Source organism: Pogona vitticeps, chromosome 2, assembly GCF_051106095.1.
Source record: "Pogona vitticeps strain Pit_001003342236 chromosome 2, PviZW2.1, whole genome shotgun sequence".
Classification (NCBI taxonomy): domain Eukaryota; kingdom Metazoa; phylum Chordata; class Lepidosauria; order Squamata; family Agamidae; genus Pogona; species Pogona vitticeps.
In genome coordinates this window covers 196,522,535-196,549,451 of record NC_135784.1, presented here as the reverse complement: position 1 = coordinate 196,549,451, position 26,917 = coordinate 196,522,535, and the positions used below count along the sequence as shown (strand labels likewise).

The 26,917-nt window shown below is 43.0% G+C and overlaps 1 protein-coding gene and 1 long non-coding RNA gene across 3 annotated transcripts in view; both read right to left on the bottom strand.

Annotated features, from left to right (window-relative positions):
- Positions 1-308: 308 nt before the first annotated feature.
- PRAG1 (PEAK1 related, kinase-activating pseudokinase 1) overlaps positions 309-26,917 on the bottom strand; it is a 66,261-nt gene continuing 39,652 nt past the window's right edge. For both annotated transcript variants that reach the window (XM_020808999.3, XM_020808998.3), the window contains 3 exons: positions 24,924-25,081; positions 17,620-18,362; positions 309-2,891 (listed from right to left, as the gene is read on the bottom strand). In XM_020808999.3, coding sequence (XP_020664658.3) covers positions 1,866-2,891; positions 17,620-18,362; positions 24,924-25,081 — 1,927 coding nt within the window. In that variant the 3' untranslated portion in view covers positions 309-1,865. The remainder of the gene's footprint in view (positions 2,892-17,619; positions 18,363-24,923; positions 25,082-26,917) is intronic.
- Positions 13,605-17,613, bottom strand: LOC144586485 (uncharacterized). Its single transcript, XR_013541341.1, has 2 exons — positions 17,298-17,613; positions 13,605-13,822 (listed from the first exon to the last, which is right to left on the bottom strand). It is a non-coding gene; the product is annotated as an uncharacterized LOC144586485 (long non-coding RNA).

Sequence of the window (26,917 nt, the reverse complement as noted above, 5' to 3'; positions counted from 1 at the left end):
TTTCTAAAATCACCCACCTCGCTTTGGTGTTTGTAGGGGAAAGTGGGAAGATTTCCAAGCAAGTCATGATATGACTGAAATACCAGATGCTGCTTTAATTACTCATGGCACAAAGCCTATGGTGTGAAGGCTCAATTGTTGCTCCCCTTCCTTGCAGACTATTTGGCTGGTGGGACTTTAATGTTTCCTTGAGGGCTGCAGTGCAGGTTCCTTGAAGGAAAGGATGTTTATCAGATCATGGGCCTTCACCCTAGAGCATCAAGGCTTTCCCATCACCCACAGAATAAATATACACGCTCACACAACAATACAGAAGGACCAAATAATTTAAGTGACAGGAAAATGTGTCTTATGAAACATCTCTGATTAATTCCCTTCAACCTGTGAAAGAAAAGCAGGATAAGCATATAACAGACAACCACTAATAAAAATAAGGGACACCACTGGAGTGAAAAGCAAACCTTTTTTGCTGGCGACCCCAATATCTGAGGGGAGAGTCTGACATCTGCCTCCTTGGAAATGTGTGTCATTCTGCAGCATGTTCGTTTTGACCCTCCAAAAACTCAGTGAGGGAAACTGAATGTATATAATTTGTATTTCTGAACTGATGTGCAAACTGAAATACAATTACACCTTGAGGTCTACTTTTCCCATTTGGTGTTGAAGTTCCCCAAATAAAAACTGCAGATATTAAGGAGGGGAAGGGAAGTAAAACAGATTAGGGGAAATTTGTTTGCAAAGGTATGCGTACGAGAAGTATGCAGATATGCAGAAGTATGCAGATATGCATGTATTCTGAGAAATACACATGAAAATGCATAGATGGTTTTTTTGAGGTCTTTTTTTTTTAAAAAAAACTGCAAATCAATCAAAGAAAAGGACAAAATGAAACTTAAGGTTGGAAAAATGAGAAGCTGCATGAAACAGAACTTAACAGATTTGTCTGGACACAGCTCAGAGCAGAGGACTCCTTCTTTCTAGTTCACAGGATGCAATGTATAACACTCTGTGTGTGTGATGGGGGGAGAGAGAGATGAATCAGGAAATTAATTCACAGCTCTGGACAATGTCTATTCACAGCAGCAGAGGCTACAGAGGTTTAAGGGGTGGGATTTTTTAAAATGGGGGAGAAAAGAGGTGTTTACCCAGACATGCAAGAACACAGTTCTGATGCTAGGTGTCAAACACCCATTTCTTTTTGTTCCATCACTTCCATTTCTCCCAGTGCTCAAGGCTCCACCCTTCCCTCACATTCTTGCATCCAATGCACTCAAATGGACAGGGTAGCGTTAAGAGCAGGGCTGAAAGGAGGGACTCAAGCGGGCAAAACCAGGGTGGAGTCAGGTGGCTGTAACTGCCTGCTCTTATTCACAGTACCCTGCCTAAAAGTTTGTCCTTTGGGAGGTGGGAGAGAACATTAGGATTTCTTATTTTTTTTAATGTACAGATATTTTTCAGTGCATATACGGTTGTTCCAAGAACGGTCACATTTACTATGAACAGTTAAAAAAAAAAAATCTTACCAAAACAAAATCTTCCAAAACAGGAAAAAAACCCCACATTTTTAAAAAATTCCTTGCAGTTCCCTAGAATGCAATCCATTTGGTGTTGGATTCCAGGCGCACTGCTTGGTAATTTTATAACACTCACAATAATGCTTATCCTAAGAACAGCCACAGGCTTTTGCTTTTGCTTCTTTTTTTTTTTAACCTGTTTGTATACGAAACATAAATCAGTTTTACTCCACGGTCATTTCGAAAACGGGTTTCGAGATGTGCACCACTTCCCCCTACAGTGTTTCTCCAAGAAAACTCTAGTGCAATTTCTCTTGGAAACGGACGCCTTGTTGTGAAACTCTGTGCAAATCAAAGCAACTGAAGAAGAGTCAGGGACTTAGACAGAGAGGCCGGATCCGCAGAGGCCAAATACTGACAGCAGAGCCAATCTTCCAGCTCTACCTTCCGCTCGGCATCCACCGCCCTTTCGGCAAACTTCATCATGAGCAATGCCCGCTTCATATCGATCCAGTTGCGAAGCGCCCCGTGGAGAGCTTCCTCGTGGTTGCACAGCTGGTCCGTCAAGTCTTTCCGGGGACCCCACAGAAGACACTGCAGGATCCGCTTGGCCTCCACGATGCGGATGCGCTTGATGGGGTCGGCTTCGAGCAGCAAGTGAGCCAGCTGCTGGAGCCCCCGGGAGTAAATGGAAAAGTTGGGAAGCGGGGGGAGATCCTCCTGGCTGTACCCTTGTTCTCGGAGGTGGGCCTTCACCTCAAAGGGGTTGGGCTGGTGCAGCAGCTCATAGATAAGGATGCCAGTTTGGAACTCGTCAAACTTTCTGTATTGGGAAGCAGAGACAATCTCCGGAGCCAGCCGGGCTTGATTCTTTTTCCCTTTAGACTCAGTTGTCCCTGGCTTCTGCTTGGCTTTCAAAAAGTTGCTGATGATGAGCCGGGGCAGGTGTTTTTCCTCTTTGGTTTTACTGCAGCCAGGAAGAGGTTTGCAGTGCACCAGCAGCAAATTCTCTAGGCAGAGATCTCTGTGAATGACACTGTACTCTTTGAGGTGCTCCAGCCCGTTGCAGAGCTGAAGGAGCAAGAAACACACCCGCCTCTCATACAGCTCCGGCTTTGCTTTGTGCAAAGACCCAGCGTCCCTCACAAAGTCGGCAGCCGTCTGGTAGGGCACCTCGCGGGTAATGACGACCACACAGTCTTGCTCTGTGGTGGCAGCGGCCCGGGAGGAGCCCTGGCTCTCCGCGGGGACGTTTCTCAACATGCTGGAGGGCACGGAGGCGACAAAATGGCCGCAGTCCTGCTGGATGTTGAAGTGAATGGGGACCGAAGGGCTGCAGCAGGACGTGGCCGCTTTGGTGTCTTGGGATTTACAGATCTGTGAAAGAGAAAGCAGAGAAATGACAGAGACAGAGCCTGAGAAGAAGGTCATTTTATTTCTATGGGCAGGGGTAGAATTAGCTCCAGAGAAACAGACATCCACCAAGGAGGTACAGAGTGACCAGCCAGGAAGACAGTGGAAATTATACCTGAGGAGTCCAGAGTTGAGCTTTTAGGGTTCTCTAGCAATGTGAACATAGATTTAACTACACATTTTGTTGTGAGATATGGCTAAAGGCGAATTGGGAACTTATTCTAACTTTGCACACCACCAAAAGCCTAAATACATGCTATCTAATGGTTTAACACCCATCTGTTTTCTATTTTTCATAGGCATGTCAGTATACTGCTGTAACGTCTTCTCTCTTGAGGAATGTCCAGTAGTATCTTTAATTTATAATGATATTTTAAAGAAAACTTGCACCATAATACATTTCTTACTCTTTTAAGGCACTGTTCTTCATTGCTTCTGTTTCCTTTACTGATTTTAACACAACAAGCTGATACGACCGACCGCTTCCTATGAACTTAATTCAGCAAATAGAGAAAGAGACTTCTTCATCCCACATTGGCCTTATGTTGAGCCAGGCAGACAGCAAACAATGTCCTGGGTGAACTACTACATGCGCTATCCCATGCTTAGGTACCACAAGGCCCTCTTGCCCCTCCCTTGGAGATGTCTATTGAGGTCCTACAAAGAGGATTACCAGTCAGAGCACTGAAGAACAGTCTATGTTTGAAGGGCCTCAAATTCTACCTGACAGGGATGGGATTTTTTCAGAATTTAGGACTTGAAGTCCAAAAGTTGCCCAGAACGTCCAAGGCAGATATCTGGCCCCAGGAGTGGAGAAAAGAGAAGGAAAAAGAGAGGTTTCTGTACCACCATTTTCTGCCTCATTCCACATGTATCGGCTGAGGTGAAGAAGGGAATCTCTCCCCCACCATGCTGCTTCTTGCTAGGAATTGGCCAGGTGCACCGTAGGAGGGGGAGTTCAAAGAGAAGCATCCCATATATAGCGTTTAATAGGTAGCGAGGCTACCCTGTTTCCCTGAAAATAAGACCTAACCTGAAAATAAGCCCTAGGATGATTTTTCAGGATGCTCGTAATATCATCCCTACCCCAAAGTTAAGCGAAAGCCCACCCTCCACCACTGTGCAGCAACCAGAATATGACATGACTGTATTTAAATAAACGTAAATTGTTGTACATAAAAAAAAAATTAAAACATCCCCTGAAAATAAGCTCCACTGCTTTTTTTTGGAGCAAAAATTAATATAAGACCCTGTCTTATTTTCGGGAAAACACAGTAGTCTCCCCATGCGCACTAGGGTAATTCCCAGCAACTATCCCTACTGTCTGCAGCCAGAAGGAAGAAACATATAGTAGATGGAATCCTAATCCAGAGCCAAAAATATTTGTTACAGAAAGCCTGTCATTAGAAAAGTGGATACCTTAAATTCTGAAAACACATGCATGTCATGGCAGGAGTTTTCTTCCCCATCTCCTACAGTTTATATCTTAGCTTGCTTTGTTTTGTGACGTGTCACTGGGAAGGAAACAGGGGCTCTGTTTGCAAGTATGACTGCTCAGCTATGAAGGTCTGCCTAAATCACACTAACACGATTTCAGCTTCTAATGATGGGTATATGCAAGATACAGTTTGCCCCTTGACAGATCCTGTCATCTGCTCTAATCCCTAAAAACACTCCTCTGGTCACCTCAGAGCTGTTTCTTTTTATCCCCTTCCTTAAGCACACTTCAATTTATTGTTACTGTTACTAATATTACTACAGCCGTTTTGTTCTTTTAAAGCAACACAATCACAAAGTCAAACACCAGATCTTCAGGAGAATCTATTGGACAACAGGCTTCTTATATTAATAATCCATTACATCTGCTACGCTGCAAGGCCTTTCAACATTGTTTTTTTTTTTTAAAAAATGGTTTTATTTGAGAGCTTATTTATACCTAATCCTGGGTTGAACTGCAGCCAAAGAGCCCTCAGCCCCCTGGAGCCATTGCGTTTCCCTCTTAGCTTGGATGCAAAATCCAGGCTGGCTTTTTTGTATTCTGCAGAACACGCTACACATTCCAAATCCTGCAAACTTCACTGAGTACTAAAAAAAAAAAAAAAGAGAAGAAGCTTCCCTCTGCCTCTGAAAAGAAATTTCAGTATCTATGTGGAGAATAATTTCCCCATGTAAATCATTTGTTTAAATAATGCAAGACTAGCCTGTAAAAGTTCGGAAAGATCCACAACGAAATTTATATCAAATGCTTTAAATTGGAGATAAAAATTGTTTTCTATTGCATCCATAATACATCAGCCAAATAGTGGGGAATGAGCAAAAATTTGATCTAATGGCCACCCGAATGGAGGAATTACTTTTAATTGTATTCTATATTTAAAATAATGGCTGAAATCCAGTAGTAAGTCACTACTACAACAAGCCGACGGTAGATGTGGTGAGTCAACTCCTCTGTATACAGTGGTGCCTTGCATAGCGACGTTAATCCGTGCAGCAAAAATCGCTGCTAAGCAATTTCTTCGCTATGCGATTTTAAAAAGCCCATAGAAATGCATTAAAACCTGTTTAATGCATTCCTATGGGCTTAAAACTCACCTTAAAGCGAAGATCCTCCATACGGCGGCCATTTTCGCTGCCTCTTAAGTGAGGAATCTGTCCCTACACACAGCAGGCGGCCATTTTGGAAAAGCCGATCAGCTGTTAAAAAATAATCGCTTTGCGATGATCGGTAAGCGAAACAGGGAACCCGATCATCGCAAAGCGAAAAAAAACCATTTAAAACATCCCAATGCGATCGCTTTTGCGATCTCAAAAACTTAATCGCTATGCGGTTTCGTCGCTAAATGGAGCGCCCGTTAAGCGAGGCACCACTATATTCCATTGAATATAGTACTAGATTTCAGCTATTATGATTGGCAAATGCCCTTGTGTGCTATTACTTTGAGAATAGGAGCTTTAAGCTGCCAAATGTTTTTTTCCATCATTAAAGTAGAATGAATATGCTATATACAATATTGTATGCTACTATTACTTTCAAGAGCTGCACTGCTGTGCACAATCAGACAACTTTAAATCCCACTGATTTTGATGGGATGTCAACAGCCAAAGTGAACACTGGAATTGCAGTCTTAAGTTTCCTGCCTAGTGTTGCACTTAAGCCAATACACGGTGCAGAAATAATAACCAAGCAACAAAATCAATCATGTGATTGAATTACAGTACAAGCAAGTTTACAGGGCTGCTATAAAGGAGTATCTTGGAGTGTTTGAATAAGACATTTGGCAGCAGACCAGGAGCTGGGAATCTGAGTCTTTTATAAAACTTCTGAAGAGCTGGTAAGAGAGTCTGCAATTTGGACAGAAAAAGCAATAGGTAGAGAAGGTGGGGTTAACACTTTCTCTTATGTATTCCAGACCTTGGAAAGTTGGTTTAAAAAAGTCATTACTTACATATATTGTTCCAGCAGTCAGTCACTACTACCATTACAATAAAAGTTTTTACTTTCTAGCTAGCATAGGTGGTTTGACTTATATGAACATACTGTACTTTTTTCCTGACCATCTCACTGTCTCCTCCATACCCTAAAAAGAGCACTTGAAGCAGCACAAGGCACAGCATGAAGAAGGCCCTGAATCATGAAGTGTCCTTCCTCTAGCATTCTGTGAAGCAACACCACATCATGATAAAAGTAAATTTGCACTATGGCTGATATTGCAAAGAGAGTGATATTATCTCTGGGTGTTACAACTGTAATGTTATGTATTTATACTTTCATTACTGCATATATGTGCCAGACAATCCTGGTTGACAAGAAGCAGGTAAGGCAGGAAAGGGGGAGAAACAGGAGGTGGAAAAAGGATCAAGTTGTCTGTCCCCTACCGACACTTCTTCCTTCTAAATTGTGCCACTGCACCTTTTTTCACTGTGCTGACTTGCAATCCCAGCCCTTAGTCTTCCGTACAACATTTATTTCAGTGCTGAGCTGGAGCTCGGGAAGAAAAGAGAGGTTACCTACTTGTAACTGTGCTTCTTCTAGTGGTCCTCTGTGAATCCACACAAATGGGTTGTTCTGCACCTGCGTAGGACGTCTCGGACGTTTCTAGAGCTTAAAGACATGTGATTAGTAGGATGTTTCCCCATGGAGTGCATGCTCTGCCTTCCAAAAGTCCCCTCAGTTCCTCTAAGAGTCTGCTGCTGTCAAAGGCTTATATAAAAGACAATGTGATGGACAGAGGGGAGGATGGGTGGGATGTGTAGATTCACAGAGGACCACTAGAAGAACCATGGTTACAGGTAGGTAAGCTCTCTGTCTTCTTCGTGGCCTCTGTGAATGCACACAAATGGGTGACTGACAAGCTCACTTACTGGATGGTGGGACGTCACAGTAGAAATTAGACCATGTAGTTGCACGGCAGATGCGAGGAAGCTCTATTCCACAGTGGAAGGCAGTAGAGGTTGACAGCGCTCTGGTAGAATGAGTTCTCAAATGTTCAGGAGGTGTCTTGCCTGTAAGTTCATAGGCCAGTGAAATAGCTTGAACAATCCAGCGAGAGATAGTATGAGGCAAAGCTAGGGCACCCTTATGAGGGCCATGAAAACATAAGAAGAGCCTTGGAAACTTTCTGAATGATGTAGAAGGCCAAAGAGCGTCTTACATCAAGCATGTGGAGCATGCACTCGAGAAGTGTAGAAGGAGATGGAAATAAAGTTGGTAAAATCAATGGTTGATTGAGATGGAAATCAGAGACAATTTTAGGTAAAAATAGAGGGTAACCTTATCTGGATGAAACTGCAGGAAAGGTGGGTCTGATCTGAGGGCTGCAAGTTCGCTGGCATGTTTAGCAGATGTTATTGCTACAAGGAACAATGTTTTTAAAGAAAGCAATTTGAAAGTAGTGTTGGCCATTGGTAGGAAAGGCAGTCGGGTAAGTGCATTAAGGACAAGTTGCAAAGACCATTGAGGAAGAGGATACTGACGTGGGGGACGTATATTGAGGAGTCCCTTGAGAAATTTCAGCATTGGGTGAGAGAAAAGCCTAGCTGAGTCAGACTGAGAAGGTTGATGAGCAGAAATGTACACCTTGAGGGTAGAATGAGAGAGACCGAGATGAAAGAGATGGAGGATAAAGGTAAGTAAAGTCTTCAGCAAAACTGGAGTTGCGGGTAAGTTCTGAGAATGTGCAAAGGAGAGGAACGATTTCCATTTGTTTTGGTATAACCTCTGGGTCGATGGCTTTTGAGCCTAATCTATTACATTTTGTATGGCGGGAATACCCTCCATGCTGCCAGGTTTGGAGAGTCTATGTTGGGTTGGTAAATCATGCCATTGTCTTGGTTCAGAAGGTTGGGGATCAATGGGAGATGGAACACGTCAGTCGATCTCGATCTCAGGTGAGTGAACCATGGCAACATGACCACCATGAGGTGAAGAGGATGGCATTCGAGTGGAACTGTCGAAGTCGAATGACAATTAATGTATGAGTGGAATCGGAGGAAATAGGTAGAGTAGGCCTCTGGCCCAGTCTGTCATAAAGGCATCTCCAAGTGAGTTTGTCTCAATACCGTCTCGGGAGCAATGCCGTTGACACTTGGTGTTGATCTTGGAGGCAAAGAGATCGATGGACGGAACACCCCATCGGTGACAAAGGAAGTTGAAAACTTCATTGTTCAGTGCCCACTTGTGTGTCCTTGTGGTAAGATGACTGAGATGGTCTGCAAGACGGTTGTCGTCTGTGGTGATTTGGACAGCTATTGGGAAAATGTGGTGTAGGTAGCACCATTCCCAAAGTTCGGCCACCAGATACAGGAGCAAAAGGGAGTGGGTACCTGTCTGCTTGTTTATACAGTACAGTGCTGTAGTATGAAATGCATGTGGGACTTCCTCTTCACCAATGATGCAGCCATTGTTGCCCACTCTGCTGAAGACCTCCAACAATTCATGAATCGTTTTAGCAAGGCCTGCTAAGACTTTGGACTAACAATCAGCCTGAAGAAAACACAAGTCGGGCCAGGGCGTGGACTCACCTCTTTCTATTACCATCTCCACACAAGAATTGTTCATGATTTTGTGTACCTTGGCTCAACCATCTCTGACACACTCTCTCTAGATGTCGAGCTGGATAAACGCATTGTTAAAGCAGCTACCATGTTCTCTAGACTCACAAAGTGAGTATGGCTCAATAAGAAGCTGATGACATATACCATGATTCAGGTCTATACAGCCTGTGTCCTGAGCATACTCCTGTACTGCAGTGAGTCCTGGACCCTTTGTGCATGGTAGGAGAGGAAGCTGAACACCTTCCATATGCGTTGCCTCCAAAGCATTTTTGGTATCACTTAGCAGGACAAAGTTCCAAATAGAGTAGTCCTAGAATGAGCTGGAATTTTTTAGCATGTATACATTACTGAAACAGTGACGTCTACATTGGCTTGGGCATATTGTGAGAATGGCTGATGGTCGGATTCCAAAAGATCTCCTGTATGGAGAATTAGTGCAGGGAAATTGCCCCAGAGGGAGACCACAGCTGTGATACAAGGATCTTTGCAAGCAGGATCTGAAGGCCTTAGGAATGGAACTCAACAGATGGGAAACCCTGACACCTGAGCGTTCAGCCTGGAGGCAGGCGGTGCATCATGGCCTCTCCAATTTGAAGAGACCCTTGTCCAGCAGGCCGAGGCAAAGAGGCAGTCCCGAAACCAGCAAAATCAGGGAGCTGGACAGGTGACAAATTGTATTTGTTTTCAGTGTGGAAGGGATTGTTACTCTCAAATTAGCCTTCTCAGCCACACTAGACGCTGTTCCATACAGAGCACGTTACCACAGTCTCTCGAGACTGAAGGATGGCTGATCTAGTAGTATTGTCTGTAGCTAGCTGTACTGCTTGTCCTGCAATGAGAGGTAGGAAGGCATAGAAAGCCCTGATAATTGCTAAGAGTTCCGAGATGGTTGATGTGTAATAATTGTTCTTGTTTTGTCCATAGACCATGTATTTTGTGATGTTGACAGTGAGCGCCCCATCTTGACACGTTGGCGTCGGTGGTAAACCTGTATTGAGAGCTGTAGAGGTCGAAAGGTGCCTAGCATCAAATGAGGAAGAAATGTCCACCAGGTGAGTTGACTGGTGAATTCTGATGTTACTATGAGTTGTTTGGAAGGGTGGTCTGTTATAGGACTGAATAGCAATAGGTACCATGATTGTAGGGACCTCATTTTGAGCCTTGCCTGCTGGATAATGGCTGTTGTAGCAGCCATACGCCTGAGAAGGTGCTGTGCTTGATGCGCCGATACCGAAGCTAGGGGTTGTAATGGTTAGATGGCTCATTTTAGTTTGCTGATTCTCTCTTGAGGGAGAAAGGCTCTGGCCCGAAGGGAGTCGAAATACACCCTGATGTAGGTTGCAGTCTGTGAAGGCTTGAGACGAGATTTGGCAAGGTTTACCTTGAGTCCTAGATCTTGAAGAGTATTGAGAGTTTGTTGGGTAGCTCTGACTGCATCATGATACGAAGTAGCGAGTATTAACCAATCACCTTTGTAGGAGAATATTGTAGTACCTTCCAGTTGGAAGTAGGCAGCGACTGGTGCGATACATTTGGTAAAGGTCCTCGGTGCCATGGAAAGTCCAAATGGGAGAGAGCAAAATTGGTATGAAATGTTGTCGTAGAAATCTGTGATGAAGTGGATGGATAGAGATGTGGAAGTAGGCATCTTGGAGGTCGATGATGGCAAACCAATCTCACTGTGAAATGAGATGAATAAGTGTCAAGAGTCAGCATCCTGAAGCATCTGAGCCGAATGAATTTATTAAGATCAAGAATTTATTAAGATCAAGAATAGGACGGAATCCTCTGTCCTTTTTGGGGACTGTGAAATATCTGGAGTAAAATCCATCATGCAATGTAGGGGAAGGGACTATGAGAATGGCCTCCTTCTGTAGAAGAAGAGAAACTTCTTCACGGAGAGCTAGAGAGTGTGGAGTTGTCTTAATGGCACCAAAGGGTGGGGTATTTTGAAATTAAATAAAATAACCATTTTGGACAATAGAAAGGACCCATTGATCATTAGTGATACGGAACCAAGCCAAGATGAAGGGATGGAGTCTACTTTGAAATGTAGATAGAAAGGGGTCTAGGGATACTGTTTACTCTTTTTTTGTGGGCGTCGAAAGGGCTGTCAACGTGCTTGTTGCTGTTGAGGATGAAAGGAAGGTAAGGTAGATTTAGATGGGCCTAGATAGGATCTGTCAGATACTTGTGGCTTGTATGGTCGATATGGTTGTTGGTATGGTTGAAACTGCTGTTGAAAGAAAGGTTGTCTTCAGAATTGAGGATGCTGATACCTAAGGTTCCTGGGTGGAATATAAGCGTGCCATTTTGCGGATTTTATGGAGATTGTCCATGACCTTGTCCGTTTTAATACTGAAAAGGCCAGGACATCAAAAGGAATGTCTTCTATCCTTGCTCTAGTATCATTTGAGATACCTGCTGATCTCAGTCAGGCATGATGCCTCAAGGCAATAGAAGTGCCTTAGTGCCTATGGAGTAAAACTCTCCAGCTTTCCGTGAAGTGCCTTAGAGGCAGCGTCCACGGTATGGCGGGAAGTGATTCTTTGCTATTTAGCTAAGGCTGAAGCCTAGGCATGAATGTTCAGGGCTTCTGTTTTGGTGGTGTCTGGAGCCGCTTGGATGATAGGTAGGATCCTATTCCATAGCTGGTGGTGGTACACGCCCATAGTGGCTTGGTAGTTCGCGACCCTCATGATAAATGATGTAAGGGAATAGAGTCGTCTTCCCAGAATGCCCAGTTTCCTTCCTTCTCATTTGGTAGGAGCCACAAATGATTTGTTACGTGCTTTTGTCTGATTGGATTCTACAATACAGTGATGCCTCTCTTAATGGGCACTCCGTTTAGCGACGAAATCGCTTAGTGACTATTTTTTTGGAATGTTTTTGCGCTTTGTTTAGCGATGGTCCCTATGGGCGATTTTCGCTTAGCGATGGTTGGGACCATGCTTCGCATAGCGATTAAATTTTGGGTCCCCTGTTTCGCTTAACGATGGTTTAAACAGCCTCATGTTTGCTGTTTTTTAAATGTTTTTCAGTTATTTATAAAGTTAAGGTTTACTGTTTAAAATGTTTGAAATCATAAAGTGCACTTAATAAACCCTTTGTTAACCAAATTTGACTTTGTTCTGACTCTTTTTTAATTTGTTGTTGTATTTTCCCCCCACTGAGATGCATTGAATAGGTTTCAATGCATTTCAATTGGGGAACTGCGTTTCGCTTAGCGATGTTTCCTATGGCGATTTTCGCTTAAGGACGGCAATTTGTTCCTATTGGAACGGATTATCCATTTTTCAATGCATTTCAATGGGAAACCGCGTTTCGCTTAGCGATGAAATCACTTAGCAGCGATTTTTTTGGAACAAATTAACATTGCTAAGCGAGGCACCACTGTAACTGAATTTGGTGTAGGATGTTTGGAAAGGAAAGCTGTGTTGGGGCTGTGAGTTTTATAATGTTTTTCTACTCGTCGTGAAATCTGAAGTGATGAGGGGGGTTTGTTCCATGATTCCTTTACTAAATTGAGCATGGCCGGAATGAAACTTAAACTAAGAGATGGTGTTTTATCTTAATTAAGATCATCAAAGACCAGGCCTTTTTTCTGAGGCAGTGGTTCTTCGATGTTGAGTTGTAATGATTTTGCCATTTACACAACCAGCTGGGAATAAGATGTGAAATCTTCTGATGGGGATGGAGGGTGGTTTTCGCCATCAGAAGATGGAGTAGGTAAATTAGAGGGTGATTCCTGGGACATACTGGATGTTGAATCTTGAGTGGAAAGGGACGATTGTGAGGATGATTGGTATAGTGGTTTGGTCGCCGATGCCGATGGTAGTGATGGTGGAGGTAGTTGTGATACCGGACATTGTTCGATGTCAGGGGGAGGAGGCGGGGACCCTTTGTAGGTGGTGGTGACTTGGAGAGAGGTATGATGTCGAGAGTGCCTGGAAGAGTGCTTAGCTCATTTGGGTTGCGGTTGAAAATCTGGTACCGGGAGAGTAGATTTGAGGGCAGATTTTGTAGGGATCGATGTATGGTGAGTCGATTTTGGATATGCTGAGGATGAAATGCATCAATGTCGTGGTGATGAAGGTGATATGGAAGGTGAATATCGGGGTGAAGAAGCATATCTCACCCTCCTTGGTTCATAATAATAGACCTGTTCAGTCAGGTCTTCAGAATAGTAGGGGTCGTATTGATGGTACCGCTCCCCATAGTCATCTTTAGTTGGATACCGAAATGGTTTGGGATAATAATAAAATTCCCTGTGCAAAGGGGGATATTGGATTGGAGAAAGGTGTCATCTCTTTGTCCTATGTTTGCGGAGAGAGTGATGCGACGACTCCGAGCCAGAGACCTGAATAGGTATCGCCCGCCTTGATGGTCTAGGGCTTGAATGGGCTGAAGGCGGGCTGGAATTAACATCAGCCGGAGATAGGCCAGTACTCGGCGAAAGGCTAGCAATGGAGGCTGCAGCCTGAGCCGGTGTTAGAGTTGGGTCATCTCTATCCGAAATCGAACCAGGGGCATCTCGAGATGACTCCTCGAGGATGGGTGATGGGATCACCAGTTGAGGTCAATCTATTTGAGTTGATTTTGTAGGCTTCTTAGTTTTCTTAATTTTAGTTTTATCTTTCTTTTTCTTAGATGAGTCATCGGGACCAGGTTGGAGCTTTAGAGGTTGAGCTCGACTTCGAAGGGTCCTTTTGTCGAGGTGACGGAATTGTTGGGCTCGATATCGGGTGAGAGGTTTCTCGACGTTCTGGATGCAGAGTTGGAGAGGTTGCTGGATCCATCGAGGTTGGATTAAGAGACCTTTCCCAAAGGAAGGAGTGAATCTAATTGAAAATAATTGAAAATAGCCAAATTAGTTTAAAGGATTGATTTCCCGTAATCACTCTAATATTCCGAAAGAAGTCCAACTGAAGCAGCGGCAAAAAGGAACTGAGGGGACTTTTGGAGGGCAGAGCATGCGCTCCACGGAGGAACGTCCTACTAATCACATGTCTTTAAGCTCTAGAAACCTCTGAGACGTTCTGCACAGGGGCAGAACAACCCATTTGTGTGCATTCACAGAGGCGACGAAGAACAACCTTTGGGTTCAGTTTCCACCCTCAGTCCCGCTCACCTCTGTGTGAAAAAAAAAAACATGAACGTAGCATCAATTCTGAGGGATGAGAGGAATCTTGCTTTCAAAGAATCAGGACTGTTGAAGCTTGACTTCAGGCAGTGATCAGATCTGTAATTTCCTTCATGTCTGTAGCCGGTGCCACAATATTACACAAACACAGGAAGAGAGAGGAAGGAAAAGCTCCAAACCGCTCAGCTGCTTAGCCTTGAAACTACAGTCTATCTGAAGTATTCCAGCAATGGAAACGAAAGCATTTCTCCCAACGGCCTAGCTGCATTTCCACACTGGAACTTGTGCCCAGCAGCCAAGCTTATAGCTTCATTCTTTTGGCTCAGCATCAGTGTGCTACTTGTCTGCCAGGGGTAGACAATAAAGGCGCATTTTGTAGCGCAGGGACACATGTGTGTGGTCTGCAGTGAGCACAAAAAAGGGTTTGTCTCCTCTCCTTCCAATCGCACTCCTTCTGCAATACGCATCCACTGGAAGGCTAAAACAAGCCAAGCAACCAAACTGACAGGAAGTTGGGCTTTCCTCTTTTGTGAATCTGGCAGACGGTGACCTGTGTGATGCATTGAGAATCAGGGTCAGCATTCATGAAGAAAGAGATGGCACACACAAAAATGATACAAGTTTCAGATTCACCAAGGGGACAGAATGCATTCGTTCCAAACGACGTGAAGCTAGCTGCATTTTCTCCATGTAATCTTATTTCTAGGTCCCAAGATACAAGCTCACATCCCCAGATGCAGTCACTGGGAGAGTCTGCACTGCCTCAATCATTCTTCTTAAAAATCCAAAAATAATCTGAAAATGTTACGTATTTGTTCTGAAAAGCATGTTTCCAGCCCCCATGCAAAAGACAGATATGAAAACATGATGGCAATCATGTAAAAATATAGCAACCCTCAAAAACTCTCTCTCTCTCTCTCTCTCTCTCTCTCTCACACACACACACACACACACACACACACACACACACAAACAGTGCTAAGAGGGGGAAATGACAACCATACATAACAATGTGAATACTTTTGCATGGAGTTTGGAGAAGAGAAGTTCCCAGGGAACGGTTTCCTGTGTCTCCCAATATGCTTTTACCAGTAATCTGCACTAAATTAACATCCCCTCAGTTACAGGGCTACAGGGGCCTGTCCACCTTTGGCACCTCCACCTGGTGGGAATGTAGTTGTTGTGACTCATTCCCAGGCCTGCTCTTTTCTACCTGCACTGCAAGGGATGCCCTGGCAACCAGGCATAGCTGCGCCCTACTTACTGGCTTGATTCCAGCCTCTTAGGAAAGGAGAACAGCTTTTGGCAGGCTGATGAGCAAATACTGCGTACACATTGTCTTTTGTTCTTTTCTTATCTGCTCCCATTTGGAGCCATTCTTTGGAGCTTACCTTTGGCTCGTCTTTTGGGTTTGAGCGTGATGGGGCTGGAGGAATAGGATCTGGGACAAATAGCGGTGTCAAGAGAGGAAATTCTAGACCCTAACTGGCAAATCATAAGCAAACAAATCACAACATTCAGATGGTATCCAGTTCTTTAAAAACGCAAACGTGAAATTGCTGATCTTCTCATAAAACGTGTAATGTGTCCCTAAGAACAAACTTTGTACCAGAAGACTGGAGAAAGGCTAAGGTGATATAAATAGTTAAAAACAGATCTAAGAAAGTAACAGTTGGTTAGGTTAAAATATGTTCCCTGTAGACTGGTGGTTAAGCTTTATTAAAAATAAAACTGGCACACATACAGAAAGGGAAACCTCCAGAAAAAGAATGAACATGGTGTCTTCACAGGCAGGTCTTGTTTCATCAAAGTTATTTGAAAAGTGTTAAACACACAGTAAAAAATGATTTGTTAGTAGTTGCTTATTGGACTTCCAAAAGGCTTTTGGTAAAGATCCTTACCAATGACTCATTTGGAAGCTTAATAGTCAGGAGATAAAAGGAGGTATCCTTTCCAGCCAAATGAGATTCAATTCAAGCAAGGCTGACTCAATGTATACTGTCAAAAATTCCGAACGTCACGCATACACCACTGGTATTCGAGCTAAGAATTGTTGATCTAAATGGCAGTAAAATGTCAACACAGTGTACACCTGCTATACAAAAGGCAAATGAGGAAATGAAATGCAAATATAGTTGCCAACATCATATCGCCCTTACACAATTTTATAGGGCAACCATAATTCTAATACTGTGTATAGTTTTAAACATTACAGTTTGTGAAAAGATACAGTAGAGTTGGAAAAGGTGCAGAAAAGGGGACATCAAAGAACTGAGGGGATGGAGCAACCCTCTTATCCAGGAAATTTTCAACGTTTGCATCTATTCAGCTTAGAAAAAAATTAAGAAAGAGAAGACATGATAAGAGCTGTAGAAAATTATGCACAGTATGAAAAAATGTGGATAGAAAGAAGTTTTTCCCTCTCCATAATACTACAACTTACAGTCATTCATTGAATTTGAATGATGGGAGATCCACGATAGCCAAAATATTTTTTTATACAGTACACAGTCAAATATGGATTTCACCACCACAAGAATTAATGATGACTGCTAACCTGCATGGTTTTACAAGGGAACTGAACACATTCACAGTGAGATTTCAATAGCTGAAATCCTGTTCTGCAGCTCTGCTCGTACAATGGAGATGTCATCATCTATGGCAAATCGCGGCTGATGAAAGGCCATTTCAGGATGCATACAACTCATACACAATGTGACAGAGTCACATGCAGCAAGATTTCAGCAAAAGACGTCTGTAATAAGCATGATTTGCCACTCCTACATCTCTTCCAATGTGTGTGTTGTGTGTAAGAAGGAACGGGGCAGCAAAGAGAGAACAAAGAGATGCTATGCACTTTACCCAGTTTTTTGGCTCTGACTCTAAATACCGCCGGCTGCAGCCCTGAATTGCCTTTATTTGTGGGGCAGTGAAAAGCAAATGAAAAGAAACACACACCCCAACGTTTGCATTATAAATAAATAAATAAATAAATAAATAAATAAATAAATAAATAAATAAATAAATAAATAAATGCAGTGGTGCCTCGCTTAACGATGTTAATTCGGTCCAGCGAAATCGCTGTAGAGCGAAAACATCGTAAAGCGAAAATAAAAAACCCATTGAAACGCATTAAAACCCGGTTAATGTGTTCCAATGGGCTAAAAACTCACCGTCCAGCAAAGATCCTCCATACGGTGGCCATTTTCGGTGTGAGGAATCTGTCCTAGAAAACAGCGGGGGGCCATTTTCTTCATCCGGCGGCCATTTTGGAACCCGACGATCAGCTGTTCGCCGATCGTCGTAATGCGAAAAATTGGCTCCTGAAGCAGGGAACCGATCATCACACAGATTTTGCCCATAGGAAGCATCGTTTTGCGATTGCTTTTGCAATCGCAAAAAGGCATCGTAAAGCGGATTCGTCGTTATATGGGGCAATCGTAAAGCGAGGCACGACTGTAAAATATTATGAGATGGCATTCTGCAACTACATACCTTCACCGCATAAGTGCTCAAGGGATCCTTGGAGCAGGTTGCACAGTAATATATGGCATCCCCTGAATCACAGCAAGGCTTGTTACACGTCAGCTTGAAAAGCGACCAGTTGTTCTCACTGAAATGCAACTCGCTCTTCTGGTCGCGCATAAAATAGTCTTCACACTTGGAGACCAGGCGGCGCAAGGATTCTGCGTACAGCCCGCCTAGTTTGGCGTACACCCCCTCCTTGTTGTCAATATTGCTGAGGAGGTTGTGGAGCTGAAGGCTGGAGCCTGAGGACACCTGGGTGGACATGCTGGGCTGGGAGGAAGAATGAGACGGCCGGTTTTTGCTTTGGCTACAGCAGGTGTTGCTGTTCTTACTACCCAAACATGGAAATGGGAAATCGGTTCCTTTGAAAGCTTTCTCAAGGGATTCGGAGGAAGAAAACGCTTGGTGGTTAACCCCCAGGTTAGAACCAAACGGAGACTCTTCACGGATGCAGACATTACTTTCCGACTGACTGAAGTTCAACTTGGGGCTTGTGGGAACAACAGCTCTCGCTGGAGAGGCTGGGCCCCAATAAAAACCATCTGGGGAGGAAACAGCTCGGCTGACCGTTTTCTTCTGTGGCAGAGGAGGTGGCTGTAAGGGTTTGCAGGCTGGCCTCTCTTTGCTGGAACAGGCAGGGAAAGGAGGCAAGGCAAAGATCTGCTTCCCAGTACAGGTGGGCGAACGAATATTTGTGTTGCACAGCTGTCCTGAAAAACATGCAGACAAATGAACGGATTCAATAAGCTAGAAACTCCTAGAGACCTGGACGAATAAAGATTGTTTTTTAATTCAAAACTTGCCACCAGGTTGTGTCTAAAAAAAGATTAATGTACAAGCAAAATATAAGACAACTTATCAAAGACTAAGAGCAGTTGATCCAAATGTGGCACGGGAGCTTCTCTGGCATGGTCCAATAGCATGCATAGAAATTGATCATATAGGTCTACAGGTGGCTTCTGATGGATGGGGTGACAGAAGCAGGGGGTATAACTACTCTGCTCCATATTCCTCCACTCCCAGTGTGCCACCCCTGCAGGAGAAAAGGAAGCCTCTATGTGCTGAGGCACCAGGAGCTAAGCCAGCCGTGCTAGTCCTCTAACCGTACAACAAAGCTGAGGGAATCGTCCCCCTTCTCCTTACTCCCTCTGTACAACTGTAAACATATAATGATGGCAGAAGAGAAAAATCAGTGGATCATGAAATCATGAAAATAAGTGAACCATAAAAATCATACAGTTTTTCAGTGGATCTTTTCAGCTTCTTCTTTAATTAGTAACAGAAAGGGATTAGATTTCAGAATGAACTCTGGCTTCAACATTATTTTAGAGGTGGAGAATTGCAAGTAAACTGACGTTTAATGTCATATCAGCAGGAGGTGAGTATAACAAACCTTTGAATTAACTTTAAAAACATATGTAAGAGCCTATGCACTGCCCTATAGGAGAAAAACACTGGTGCTTTTTTTATTTGTTTATTCATTCATTCATTCACTTACTTACATGCCACCTTCCTGCCATACAGAGATTCAAGGCAGCTTACAATCATCTGTACAAGCAGAATAGCTCTCTTGTTTTTGCTGCCTGAGGACTGGATGGGTTTTTCTACCTGAATTACTTTCAGATCCAAGTTTTCTGGTCTACCCAAGGGAAGTATCTGGCAAAAGGCTACTTAAGGCCCCACTACTGTTGTGATCAATGACTTCCCCATTAACACAGAGAATGCAACTGTTATTTTTGCCTTCAGATTGTAAATGTTTATACCACACCTGTACTCTTATGGGAATAAATGTAATAAATGCCACTTTCCTGAGAATTCTCTCCATTCCCTGTGCTACAAGAACCATCACTTTCAGACCAAGCACTTCTCTTGAAATCAAATAACTTTGTGCTGGTTATCAGTTTAGGAGCCAAAACATTTGACAAAGCAATTCACACTCATCTCTGACTAACAAAGAAGAGTCAGATCCTCAAATTACTGGATATAGGTATTTCCTGCTCTTACAAGGTCTTCCCTTCAGGCTAAGTTAATCTGTTAGCACTATGAGTTTCAAACATTAGATAGCTCCCAACTGATCATTTACAAAACAAAAGCAAGCTAATTTGCCAAATACATACTGAGGCAAACTCAGATTAGATTAAACAGACAACTTTTTCCTTTTAGGGATATACTACTTCTAAGTGTGGAATCAGTTTCTGGTGTGAGGCAGCCCACATGAAATTTACAAATATCTGTGTGTTGTTAGCTTCCCGAAGTGACAGAAACTTGCTAGATTTCTAAAGTTTAGTAAACCTGAACTAGACAAATATCATATTTCTAAGGCCTAAAATAATCAGTATAAACAGCCTGCTTGATTTTCTGGAAGTATGCTCAATTTCCGCTTTGGATCAGAGTCTTGTCTTCCTGAGCAGGCGCCTCAGGGCTTCCCCTAACCCCACTTCATCCTGTTGGAGAAGCGATGTTTTCTTCTTCCTTCCTGCCATATTCCTCTACAACAATATCAAATGTCTTTATATCCTGCCTTAGTCAAAGCAATGTCTTAACTGTCCAAAGAATACTTAATTCAAATTGCTCATTTAGCATGAAAACCAGCTATTCAAGAATGACAAACAGTTAGGGAACTGGCTAGCACAAGCTGGCCATGCTTGTGGCCAACAGAGATTGGCCTAACTTTATTTCCCTAGTTCAAGGGAACATGGCCACCCCTTCTTCCAATGAGATCTTTTATGTCTCTTAAAAGACGGATTTAGAAATGCAAGGAACTTTTCTCTTTGCCTAGAAAGTGCTTGTAACTTGTACAGTTTGTAGTCTGTAATCACTGAAACAACTTCATGCTTCTCCATGACCTCTCTAGTCTGAGGAATAATATGCCAGAGCCTATTGCTTTATAGGCTTTGTGTTGGTGATGACTTGGGTTGGGTTCTGTAATCATCACATCTAGCATGGTTCCAAATGGAAGACTATCAATAACTTTAATGAAGGCACAGTGCAGCTATTCTTCCAAATAAGAAAAAAAAAAGCATGGAAAAACACACAAGATGGCTAGAAACTGATGAGATCATCTGGATTTTTTGTGGCGTGTGTGTGAGAAGACTGTGGCCCACCACCTTGCCTATATGTATGTCCTCTCAGTTCATCCCTAAGCAGGGTTCTTCATTTTTAAACTGGATGTAACCTGTATAGCCATTCACATATAAAAGGGTGATACCTTTAATGTTTCTAGAAGCCAGTTTTGCTCCATGGGATCCTGTTGTAGGCTGCACACCCTCTGAAAATGTGCTTTAAAAAAATTAAACTGAAAGTGACCAGAGAAGATCACTTCCAGATCTTTTAGAAAAAAATGAAAAACAAAAGGAGTATGATTTTTCTTGTTCTGAACCAACCTGCTTAGGTAGGAAGATGGTGTGGGATGAATTAAACCAGGTAGGGCACACATGTCACCCACCTGTGAAAAGGAGAATCCTTTGACAGCCCGCTGTCAGCTCTCCAATAGAGAACCATCTGCTATAAAGCTAGACACACAACCATCCTACTTTAGACTCCCAACAAGTACAGTGGTGACTCGCTTAACGAGGATAATCCGTTCCAACGAAATTGCTGTAGAGTGTAATCCTCATTAAGCGAAATAAAAAATCCCATTGAAATGCATTGAAAACCTGTTCAATGCGTTTGAATGCGCTGAAAAACTCACCGTCCAGCGAAGATCCTCCATACAGGCGGCCATTTTCAGTGCCTGTAAAGCGAGGAATCCGTCCAAAAACACAGCAGGGAGCCATTTTACACAGTGGGTGGCCATTTTGAAGCCGCCGATTAGCTGTTTTAAAAACATCGTAATGCGAAGAATCGTTTCCCGAAGCAGGGAACCGATAGTCTCAAAGCGGATTTTACCTATTAAAACATCGTTTTGCGATTGCAAAAGCAATCGCAAAACAGTCATCATATAGCGGTTTTGTCATTTAACGAGGCAATCATTAAGCGAGGCACCACTGTATAGTTCAAAAATAATGCCTATTCTCCTTCCACTTCACTGATCTAGACATGATTTGGATTAATCATAATTATTTTCGTGAATGAGGCAGTATGATGACATAGCAAAAACTTTATCCGTAGGCATGTTCATCTGGGCTTCCTCTAGAAGCATCCTGAGAGAGAACAGTTGGCTCAAGGCCACCAAGCCAGCGCAAGGGAGACGGAATTCATTCCAGTCCAAAGCTTTTATCCTAGCTGTGCCACAAACAATGATCCTGATACGATAGATTTCAAATACTTATACCTTTCTCCTCAAGAGGAGACCCTTAGCCACTGAGAAAAAGTCTGAAGAAAAAAAGTCTTTGCCTACCTGCAAAGAAAAGGGACAAACATTTTTAAAAAAATACTGAACCACTCGATGTATACACACTTTAGCCACCTAGAGTCTAGAAGAGCTGACTCCTTGAAAAACACTGATGAACAGCTACCGTGTGCATTCTTCACAAGACTTGGTTTTCAGCTCCCCACATAATATGACCTTGGCTTCTTCCCTTATTCCGTTATATATATTCCCCAATCCAATGGATAGCTGGGATTCCTCTATTTTGGATATACTGAGAGAAACTCCATAGGAATGCTTGCACAGATGAACAGTCCAGTTAGTTTGAGAAAAAGCAAGTTGGATAGCATGGCTTATCATGGACTTAAATTCCTACCACTCTGACTGTAGCCAACACATTCCTCCCCTATGCTTTCTGGTGTTTAGACGCTCCCTTACCTGAGCAGAAAGTTTTCTTCTCTCCTGCTCTGTGTAGAGGAGAGTCTTATACAGTGCAGGAGAAAGCAAGGAGAATTTCCCAGGAAGGGCTGCTGCTACCAACACTCTTTCCTGGGGGAAAGTCCTATGCTTTCTTCTGTTAAGCACAGAGAGGAGAGTCTATGGAGAGTGGCTGAAAACCACTGGAAGGTACTGTCATATTAACCAAGGTAAATGGGAAGAAGACCCATCCCTTTGTAGTTCTGAAATGCAATGTGTCATCAAAGAAAGGGAAGAGCATTCAATCGGTGCCAGATGTCTGGAAATCTCCGCTGTTCTTATGCAACTCAAAGCTCCTCCTTGAGTTCAAGTTCAAGAGTGTCTGATTCATTTTTGAGGGGAGGACTGGAATATTAGTTCATCCTTTATTCTTCGTTTTAAAACTCATCAGAGCATCCTTGCAAAATGTGAAGCCTTGGCTGTTTACCGTGACTCACCTACTACACGCCAAGAAGAGTACAATCTGTATAAGCTGTACTTGTAAATGATGCCCTCCAGTTGAGTAAAGAGATGTTAATGGACGACTGAGTCAATGTTGTACAGTGTTTTGAAAACAACCTGGCCCTTCACCACCAGTTAAGGCACTGGCTGCCAAAGAGTAGAGAAACTGGAACAGGGCAAATATTTAAGTAATGTGGTGAGCCATGCGAAGACTCAGGGGGAAAAAATCCAAACTAGTTCAGCAATAGATACTGGGGGAAAGCAAACAGATACAGGGGGTGGGGGTGGGGAGCTTCTTGCAGTATGGCATTATTTCACAGGATAAGGTAGATATTAGACATTTCCCAAACCACTGCTAGTTGAGGGGCACTTTAAAGGCTTCAAAAGGCTTGCTTTCTGGATTGTATGAGTAAGCCCTCCACAAACACCACTGGCACTCCCTCTCCATGTTTGTGTATGAGCTGCTAATTGGGCTGTGCCTCCTGACAGCAAGGCTGAAGAAGGAAATCATGCGGGGGCAGAGCAAACAGTCTCTTCCTGGATTAAGGAGAGTCTTTATATCCTTGCTAATGGCACTTGAGCAGTTAGTTCTCTCATAACATATGAATTTGCCTCATCCTAGTTTTCTGAATTACTGAACTGGAGGATGTGAACACTGCCCACAGAAACTGTATCAAATGGCATTCCAAGGAATGCTGGGGTCCCTCAGAAGCATCGGCAACAAGGATCAACAACGGCAAAACCTTTCCCTCAATGACAGCTTGCCCAACCATCCTGAATTCTGCAGGATGACCAAGATATCCAGTTAAGCCCATGAGGGGCATGCTTCATGACAGCAGCTGCGCATCCTTGAGCAGGTTCCACTATCCTTGGCAGAAATGCAGGAACTAGATGATGCTTTATTTTTAACCCTTTTCCAATAAATGGGAAAACAACTTGGGTGTCCCCCCCCCCGCTGCTGTAGTACCTAAGGACAAAATGGTCCTTATTCAAGAGAGAGCCACTGGCTTCTTGGTTGTCCACAATTCCCAATAGGTCACCATGGCAAATTCTGAAGCCCTTGCTATCCAGTGCCTTCAGGCAGCAAAGGGCTTCCTCCTGATTCCAGAGACACCATCATAGGAGACAGGAGCCTCTGACTGCAACAGGAATAGATCCATTATTAGTCAAGGACCAAAACCCTTTGAGTTTGTCCTATGTACAACTCATATATATACAGTGGTGCCCCGCATGATGAAAATAATCCGTTCCGTTAAAATTGCTGTATATGTCATCATGCGAAAAAAACCATTGGAATGCGTTGAAAACCGGTTAATGCGTTCCAATGGGGGAAATACCTCATCGTCCAGCGAAGATCGCCCATAGAGAACCACCGACCAGCTGTTTAAAATAGTTGTTTTGTGACAGCTTCTGTCCGTAAAACAGCCATTTTGCGAAGGGAAGCCATTTTGCGGAGCCAGAAAAATCATCCTTTTGCGAACAAATGGTTCGCGAAGCAAGGACCTAATCATCGTAAACCCGATTTCCCCCATTGGAACCATCGTTTTGCGATCGCAAAGAAGTAGTTGTCAAGCGATTTCGTCATTTAACGGGGGTAAGCATCTAGTGGGGCAATCAAAGCAATAGGCCATGAATACTGAAGGCAGCTTCCCTCCCACCCACAATCTGCAGGATATGAAATAGCAGTGGAAGTGCTTTCTCCATTTTAATCGGTGCCAAAAGATCTGGAAAACGTGGCTGGTGGTGATCAAATTTATCCACAGTGAAAATGTAGGGATTACTTGGTTGCTTTGGGACAAACTGCTGTGTGCTCAGACAGAAATGTTGCAAACAAACAGATCATCATAAAACCTCAGACGCCTTCAATGTTCTGGGAGGCTGTCTAGATAGGCCCTCGTGATAATTCCTTTGGGAAGTTCTACTGCAATTTTACTGTACAGGGGCAGTTTTCTTACAAAATCAGGAATGTCAAACACCCCATTTGCTGAACATTATTTCTTACACAAGCACCATAATATCAGATTAGTACACCCAGTGTAATTACCTCCATTACTGAGCATATTTGTGTCCAAATTCAAACTGTCTGTAGAGCCGGCTGTGAAAGTGACATGAATTCCTTGGAAAGGAGGTGTGAGGTTTTCTGTAGAATCACTGTTGAGCTTTTCCAGTTCAGAATTACTTTGGTTCATTTTTAGAAAATGCCTAGAGATTAACAGAGAGAATATAAAGCATGAGAATACAGTAAATTTGTAGCACACACACACTAGTTGCACCAGATTTTTCACAAATGTGACAGCACAAATATCAGCCAAGAGTCTCTCTGATCCAGTTAGTTTTGTTTCAATTTGCTCTTTCTTTTTCCTTTTGTCTCTCAACTGCTGCTGTGCTTCTTTTACACATTTGTAGTTAATGGGTTTGGCACCAGATGTTGTTATAGCTCAACAGGTCTCACACTAAGCAGTGCCTGAATCTCCGAAGACCTGACTCTTTTTCCAAAGGAGAAGCAGGACACAAAGGTAAGACAGAATACAATTTACTTCTGAGCAAACATACCAATGTACAATTTCTGGTGGAAGGCTGGCACTGTTATCCTTTAAGTAAAATCTTGCCAAGGCAACCCAAATTGCCAATTCTGAAGCAAGTCACCAGGACATTACTCAAAGTTATCAAAGGAGAAGCTGTACTAGACTATCTCATTTTTTGGGGGGGGGGGGGATTAAGAAGGAAAAATGAAAAAAAGGAAAGAAAAATAAACACAGATTTGTTTCAGTGCGAGATGTAGTGGATCAAAAATGTGAAGACACATCATGTCTAAAGAAGTAGATTTTGATTTACAAAAGTTCACACTGAAACTGATTTGTTAGACTTTAGCAGGCTACAATATTTTGTCCTTGGATTTACTCTCTCCCCCCCCTTAACTTTTCTTCCCTTAATTTTGCAAACACACTCAAAGTGCTCAAGGTTGCTTCAAGGCAACAGACAATTTGCTTTGTGAGCTCTGTATAGCATTAGCATGAGTTCACCCTGCATCACCAGCTATGCGCATTGCTTTACCATTATGCCAATATCTACATATGAAACAAAACTGACCTATAGATTGATTCTACCAACCCACATGGGATTTCTCCATTTCTAGCACAGATGATAAAAGCAATTCCACTGCATTTCTGCATGCAGAAATGTCTGTACTTCTCTCTTTATACGTATCAGAGCATAGCTTAATATTAAACTGTGCAATGCTCTGATACAAATAAAGCAAGAATGACAGTTCTGTACAGAGGTTTCTGTATGCAGAAGGCACAGCAGTGGATTTGCTTTCATTACCTGTGTGCGGTAAGTACATCTGGGTGGGAAAAGGAGCAGAGCACTGGGCGGATAAGTTACACACACAAAAAAAGCTTACTGTCAAGATGCAAGCTACCCTGTTTCCCCGAAAATAAGACCTAACCTGAAAATAAACCCCAGTATGATTTTTCAGGATGTTTGTAATATAAGCCCTACCCCCCAAATAAGCCCTAGTTAAGTGAAACCCCGCCTTCCACCATTGCGCAGCAAGCAGAAGAAGATAACATGACTGTATTTGAATAAATGTAGATTGTTGTACATGAAAAAAAAATAAAACATCCCCTGAAAATAAGCCCTAATGCACTTTTTGGAGCAAAAATTAATCTCTGTCTTATTTTCAGGGAAACACTGTATCTTTTTTTAAAATTAAAAATGAACAAAACCCCTACCAATCCAACACAGATTTCGAGCATAGTAAAAGCTCATATAAATGATCCGATATAAAAGATTTTTTTTCACAAGTCGAAATGCTACTTTTTGTTGTCGTTATGCGCCATCGAGAAGCTCTCCGACTATGAGGAATGAGATATGCCCAACATGTCCCATCCTCAAGAGCCCCTGCTCAGCTCTTGCAACCTCAAGCCTGTGGCTTCCTTTAGAGAGCCAATCCATCTCATATTAGGTCTTCCTGTTTTCCTGCTGCCTTCAACCTTTTTCCAGCATTACTGTCTTTTCCAGAGGATCCTGCTTCTC